Below are 7757 nucleotides of genomic sequence, written 5' to 3'. Positions count from 1 at the left end.
TTCATATGCACTTCAATATAGAATTACATAATGCCTACAAGCCTGTATAACATAGCAACACATATTCTCATGTGAAGATTGCCTCTATTATTGATGATATTCATGTGACAATCTTCTGAGACCACCAAGATTCATTTTAGAAAGCGAGAAACATGATATTTCGCAAGCAAGAAACTTGATTATATCACTGAACATTCTATATCCACGAGAAATTCACATAGAGCATTCTATGATGGACATGAACCACATTGTGAGGCCTCAAAATACCAACAATAGCATAAGATAGCAGATATATGTGTCCACATGTTTTCAGCATCCTTCAAAATTTAATAGGCTCAGTTACTATTTAGCACGCATCAATGACAAACAAGATCAGCACCTAAGCCATGCTCAATTGCACTCTTTGCAAAGCAATCTAGAATCAGCATTGTAGATATTACAGGACAAAAGCTTTCCTAGACTACCGGTTGTAAGGATTTTGCTAATCATGAAAAATAAAAATAAAATAATAGAGAAGACCTGTCATCACACAGCCACACTCCCATTTGTAAATCATATAGTTCAGGATGCAAGTATATAACTGATCAAACCTTTGAAGTGATCAACAAAGATTCTGCAAATCCAGCAATCGTCATTTGTTTCTTGGAGCCAAGAGTTTTAGCCACCACTAACAACAACTACCTTCATGACCAGTACTTGAAAACTTTTTCTTGCCAATTCACTATAATGAGTGTATCTCTCAGTCAGACAGGCAACCAAAAAAAGCAGTCATGTTTATAGTAACTAAAATTTTACTTGTAGTAACTGAATCCCATAATAGTTTTTCTTTAAGAACTAAAAACTTACTTGTATATTAGTGGAACATGTAACCAAAAATTTGGTCAGACAGGCACCACATCGACCTTCTCTTTTCATTAACTTAGCATTTACTTGTATAGTAAGTAAATCCCATAACAGTTTTGTTTTAGCAACCGTAGTCTACATATTTTTGTTTCTTTTATACTTCAATTGCTATGTCTAAAATGAAATAAACGTGGGAGGATCATGAATCCACGACCAACAACTAAATTCTAATGCGTATCTGTATATTAGACTATTTCAATTCATAGCATCAGATGTTTCAGCACCGAATAAAATATAGTGACGCACCATGAATGTTCTAGGCCACGGTGTGCAACAACTGAACAACATGCTCGCTGTTTTCCGTGACGGAGCTGGAGTGGTGGCCAGCCGACTACCCCTAAAAACACGTGACCGAATTTGCAGCAGGAATCACGTTGTGTCCTGCCGGTGGCGCTCCGCATCCGGGAGCAGGAGGTGAGGTGGAGGGGGGAGGCAGACGGTGGGGTGCTCACTCGGCTAGACCACGTCGGCCGACATCGTAGTGGAGCAGATCCTGTTCCTACCAATCGCGCGGCGGTTGTCTGGGCGCAAATCATCGGATGGCAGCAGGCATGGAAGGCACAAGAAGGAGACCCTCCCTCGTGATATGGTTTATATCTCCAAAAATTATATTAACATTTATATATCTACTAAATGTGTATTCCTCGTTGCAATGCATTGGCTTCGTAAACATGCGCTAATGAGAAGCCGGATGATTATTTAGCCTAGACTAGAGGCAGCGAAGCGAATCGGGCGGAAACACAACGACGCAGTCACGCACCGGCTCTTTCCTCCACCCCTCGTAGGGCTAGCTAGGGTTTCTCCGCCCAAATCGTGTAATAATAACCCACTTGAAGATTCGCGCGAACGCTGCGGCGATGGCCACCACCGTCCAGCCCCACTCCCCGGACCCAACAGCCATCACCACCACCCCTGCCCCACCCCCTCCCCCTTCTCCACCTCGCCAGGAGAACCCGACCGCCGCGGGGGAAGGCGTAGAGATCGCGGCGCTCGATGAGCAGCCTGCCGCCGTCGCCGTCGCCGACAAGGGGAAGACGGCCCCCGGCGGCGGGAAGCTGGTGGCGGAGGCCATGCGCAAGTGCGCGGCGCCCCGGTCGTCGCGCTACCACGGCGTGACGAGGTGGGCAAGCTAGGCAGGACGTTGTTACTGTTCATTGGTAGGGCTGGCTGTCCCTGTGTGTTGCTGACTCGATTGTTTGTGTTCGTGTGTATGCTGGGGACAGGCTCAAGTGGAGCGGCAAGTACGAGGCACACCTCTGGGACAACACCAGCCAGGTTGAGGGGCGCAAGCGCAAGGGCAAGCATGGTGCGTAGTTTTGCTGTCCACACTCTAGCCTGCTCATTCAATGATTTTCAGAGCCCAACGAAACTATCTATGGTTTAACTTGGAAATGCTGAGAGGGCACTGATCAGTTATCACTTGCACTTGAATGGAAACACTGGGATAGTTGCAGGATGCACATACTGTGTCTTCTAATTTACAAATCATAATATGTGGCACCATAGTTCGAGTTACTAAAAGCGGACTAGGTCGTAATGCTAATATAGGATGATTGCTGCTCTGGATTAATGAATGTTTGTATGGGAATACAGGAACAACATCTCTGTTAGATCAGTAAATTGTTTATTGATATTCCTTCTTACTATGACACCTTGAAACCCTTGGTTGATGTAGGATGATAAATTTTGTGCAAGCGCAATAGAGTACACCTTTTTTCTTTCATAATAATAAGAGGAGAAGGGTATTATCAAATGTCTCTATTAAGTGTTTCTCTTCCTTCTGTAGGGATTAGGCATTTGAGAATCCTAGTGCTTTTTGTTATACAATGCAACATTTAATTGTGCACTTAGTATCTTCACTCTCCCTAACTGATTATTTTTCTTTGGATGTTCTGCATGGGATCGGTTTCTACCTTTGGCTGCCATTGTGCTTCTTCAGTGTACTTGGGTAACTTATACTGTCTGCCATCATAGAGTGAGTTTTGATTGAACTTAAAAACAGCTCAATTTAATCTTCATTTTGGCATTACAGGAAGCTATGTTACTGAAGAGAATGCTGCAAGGGCACATGACCTTGCAGCCCTGAAATATTGGGGCATAACTCAACCCACCAAACTAAACTTCAATGTATGAAGTGTTTGTTGTTTTGTGTATTTTGAGGAACTGGCATCTTGTTATACAGGAAAATGGAATTAACTTCTAATTGTTCTCTAGATTTCTGATTATGCAAAAGAAATTGAGATCATGAAGAGCATGAATCAAGATGAATTTGTGGCCTACATAAGGAGGTCTGTTATATAGTTGAATATTGCAGGTTTAAAACCTATGTGCTAGTTTTTCAAACTGTTCTTATGATTATTTCAGGCAGAGTAGTTGTTTCTCAAGAGGAACATCGTCATACAGGGGTGTAACAAGGTGCTATTCTATACTTCAGGAATATATATAAAGAATTATCTAGTCTGGTGAAATAAATTTGTAGGATTTTGATCCATCTTGTTTCCTTTTGCAACTGAAAATTTTCTGCTGTATTAAAACTTAAGAATTCTTCATGTTCAGTTCTACAGCAAATTTTAACTTTATCCACTCACTTGGACTAAACAGACGAAAGGATGGTAAATGGCAAGCACGTATTGGTAGGATTGGTGAGAGTAGAGACACTAAAGACATCTATCTTGGGACCTTTGGTGAGTACTGATTTTAGTAACTGATGGCATTAACCTTGTGTTGAAAACTATTTTGAGTGAGAGAATCACTGTGAGTTGAAACTTATTGTGAATGAATAAGGAATTGTGCTTGGTTGGCAGAAACTGAAGTGGAGGCAGCTGAAGCGTATGACCTAGCAGCAATTCAGCTCCGTGGTGTTCATGCTGTGACCAACTTTGATATCAGCAACTACTCCGAAGAAGGTTTGAAGAAACTAGAAGGCTCATCCGAGGTAGTGAACCTGGAGGACCAATCAGAAGTCACTAAGTTAGCTGTGACCAACTTGGATATTAGCCAACACTGCGAAGATGGTTTGAAGAAACTAGATGGCGCATCCCAGATAGTGAACCTGGAGGACCAATCAGAAGTCACCAAGTTATCTGTGACCAACTTTGATATTAGCAACTGCTGTGAAGATGGTTTGAAGAAACTAGATGGCGCATCCCAGATAGTGAACCTGGAGGACCAATCAGAAGTCACCAAGTTATCTGTGACTAACTTTGATATTAGCAACTGCTGTGAAGATGGTTTGAAGAAACTAGAAGGCTCATCCGAGGTAGCAAACCTGGAGGACCAATCAGAAGTCACAAAGTTAGCTGGACAATAGATATTAGAATAGCAACATGTAAATTATTTATTTCTTCCTTTTTATCTTTTCTCTGATCGTCAGTCTCTCCACCTTTCTCTTTTCTTGATTGATGATGAGAGTGTCTTTTCTTCGTCCACCTTTCCTGAAACTTTTTTTTCCCCAAGGAATTTCCCTTCGCTGGTTGCCAACTCTATTATTTACCAGCTCCAGAGTAGGATCGTGTGATGCTGTACTCTGTATTCTCATGTACACTGATTACAAACCATTGATAGTATTTGTAGACATTACAACACAAAGGAAGTTCATTCTTCTATTTTTGTATATTTGTTTTTATCCTCCTAACTCCAGTTTTGAATGCTGGTTTGTTCCACTGTCCTCATGAACAGAATACTCTGATATAGTGCATGATAGAAAAATTCACTCTTTGCGCTTCAAATGGGACAACAGACGGTGGTTCTGAATAACAGGACAGGTTTGATGTTGCTCCCAGATTTACGAATATTCGATTACATGAGCAAGAATCTGTCCTAGAAACAATTCACCATTTACAACAATCTATTTCATGCAGGAACATTAGATGCTACACATCGTTGTTTAATCTTCTGAGAACGAAGTTGACACAATTCACCATTTACAACAATCTATTTCATACAAGAATATTAGATGCTACACATCGTTGTTAAGAATCCATTTAATCTTCAGAGAACGAAGTTGACACGGGTTGCATATGACGACTGCGGACTAATACCCTTGTGGTTTCTCTTCACTCATCGCACTATATATATATAGGACAGGCCGTTAGGACGGCCGTTTGGGACACCTGGGTGCCCAGGCTCCTTGCCTTTCCACCACTCGGTTGCATTTAGATGTGTGCTATTGCAATGGGTATGGGACACCTGGGTGCCCAGGCTCCTTGCCTTTCCACCACTCGGTTGCATTTAGATGTGTGCTATTGCAATGGGTATGTGTAGTGTATTAATGCATTAGTCGCTAATTGGATACCATAAATAAGGCTCATGCGCATCATGCATGGGAACAATTCTGTAGTAGAAAAAAAGGAAAGAGAATAACCTGCATGGCAATGTTGCATATTTGGAGTCACTAATAGAAATAGGAGAGAGAGAGAGAGAGAAATCAGCAATAAATGCCTCTTGATTTGTATACATTCATGTTCTTAGGTATATGGAGATATTTTTTCATGCGTGTATTAATAGGAGGTATATGGGACGTATTTTTTCCAGTATAATCTAATTTAAACAAATGGTAGTAATGTGTTCAAGGAGAATAATTCATAGCTCACATATTAGACCAAATATCTCAAGCATATTCATAAATTTCACTTACCCACAGTTGTATTGTGGCTGAAACATTTTCCGGCTTTTATTACCTGATAGCTATTAGAAAACTATGGTACAAAAATGCAATGTGTTCTTTTTCACTTTAGAAAAGCACTCCAAGGAATCGAACCCCAAAAATATTTTTAAATATTGTGGGTATGTCATATCCAATGCATTTTACATTATAAGAGTTAATAAGTGTGACATACCCATGGACCATATTCCAGAAAATATATACCCATTATATGTGACATACCTAGCAATAATATACCGCAAAAGAATAAACAGTTGCCATATTTAAAATATATAAAGATTGACATAACCAACAAACTAGCAAAACTATTGACATGCCTAGAAATTACTAAACAACACACATAATAAAAAAAATGATATACACATCAGTTCTTTATACATAGTGGAGAGTATGTGATACGTACGATACATATATCATACAAAAACATAGCTATCTAGTAATTAGGATATAACGTCCATTTTTTGTAGGGATAGAATATAATGTCCATATGGAAACTTGCACTCAATGTAAAGAAGGTATCATATACCCACAGATGTTTGAGACTTTTAAGAAAATTATAAGGTATCATGTACCCACAGTATGAGACCATACGTATGTGGGTAATGTTTTTTTCATCGAGCCCAACCTATTCATGTATCTCCATCAGTTTTTTATACATAGTGGAGAGTATGTGATACCTACGATAAATATATCATACAAAAAATGCCTATACAATAACTAACATACAATGTCCATTTTTGTGTCGGGATAGAATATAACGTCCATATGGAAACTTGACCCAATGCAGAATATAAATCAAGAGGCATTTATTGCTGATTTCTCTCTCTCTCTCTCTCTCCATATGGACGTTATACAATGTTCGCACCCAGGACATTATACGTGCATATATGATACCTTCGAACTTAATATGCACCATATGGAAACTTGACCCAATGTAGAATATAACGTTCGAAGGTATCATATATGCACGTATAATGTCCTGGATGCGAACCTACATATGAAGTGGAACGAACGTTCCATACTCACAAATATTTCTTGGGTATATCGATTTTGGCTATGTAATTTTGGAGTATGTCACACTTTAATTATAATCTTGGCGCATATAATTTTGGGGAGAAATATTTCTTAGTATATCATTTCTCTTTATCGTACCTTGGGTATATCATTTTTGGGATGTATATTTCTTTGGTATATAATTTCCATCTACCGTACCTTGGGTATATCAAGCATGTCGTCTCTATTAAGGTATATATTTTATTTTGGAAAGATTCAAAGGACGATCATAGTGGGAGTAACTTAGCTGTAACATAGCGCATTTCAAGATAAATTTGCTTATGTGGTGTGTATTTAATAAAGAGAGATGTGTTTAGAGTAACTTAGCTAGTAACATAGTGTGACATAGCGCTCCCCAAGCGGAGATGAGTCTACAAACTAAATAATGAAACCATCTATGACACTACTACTATGTTACTTTGTAGTATGAAGGTAGTAACTTAGACTAGTGTCATATGCATGACACTAGTATAAGTTTCTCTCCACTATGACCAACCTTACTATAAAAAGTTTTCTGCATGCTAATTATTACTACTAGCCACTAGAGCCTTACTATAGAGCATTTCCTATTTGCTAATTACTACAGTCACTAGAGCATAGTAATTGCTTTACTATAGAGGGTTTATGGTGTTACACCTTCCTTCTTGCCAATTTATACTTACGCCAGGGCCTCAGTAATAGCATTACTATTTGGTATAAATCAATTATTTTAGCAACTAAAATAAAACCAAGATGTAAATGAAAGAAATGTAAAATTAGAAAGACCCAATCACAGCATAACTAGCTACGACCTAAGTACCCATAAAAATATTTTTGGATTAATACTAACCTTTTTTGGTATAATTACTTCCACACAAGATAAGTCTCATAATATAAATCATTTCATTATCATGTACCCTACACTAATTACGTGACTTCGTTCCAATGTTGCATCCATTGCAAACTTCTAGGATCCATTATCGTGTTCCCATAACTCATTACGGTGCAATTTGTAGGTGCGAAGTCGAGATCCATTACTATATTCCGTTACAGAGTTCCCATTCGGTGAAAGTGGTGGGCATGTTTCATCTAATTAACGGATGACTAGTTGAGTCGATTGGGGCAAGCAACCAGAGCGCATGCTAATTATAATGCACTC

At 39.3% G+C, this 7757-nt stretch overlaps 1 protein-coding gene across 1 annotated transcript; it reads left to right on the top strand.

Annotated features, from left to right (window-relative positions):
* Positions 1 to 1637: 1637 nt before the first annotated feature.
* LOC119330433 (AP2-like ethylene-responsive transcription factor PLT2) lies at positions 1638 to 4404 on the top strand. The gene is made up of 8 exons (XM_037603537.1): positions 1638 to 2023; positions 2127 to 2209; positions 2843 to 2851; positions 2936 to 3030; positions 3118 to 3191; positions 3268 to 3318; positions 3505 to 3587; positions 3708 to 4404. The coding sequence occupies exons 1-8, from the start codon at positions 1761 to 1763 to the stop codon at positions 4211 to 4213; spliced, it is 1164 nt and encodes a 387-aa protein (XP_037459434.1). The 5' UTR covers positions 1638 to 1760; the 3' UTR covers positions 4214 to 4404.
* Positions 4405 to 7757: the final 3353 nt, after the last annotated feature.

Source organism: Triticum dicoccoides, chromosome 7A (genome assembly GCF_002162155.2).
Source record: "Triticum dicoccoides isolate Atlit2015 ecotype Zavitan chromosome 7A, WEW_v2.0, whole genome shotgun sequence".
Lineage (NCBI taxonomy): Eukaryota > Viridiplantae > Streptophyta > Magnoliopsida > Poales > Poaceae > Triticum > Triticum dicoccoides.
This window is presented reverse-complemented; position numbering and strand designations above follow the sequence as displayed.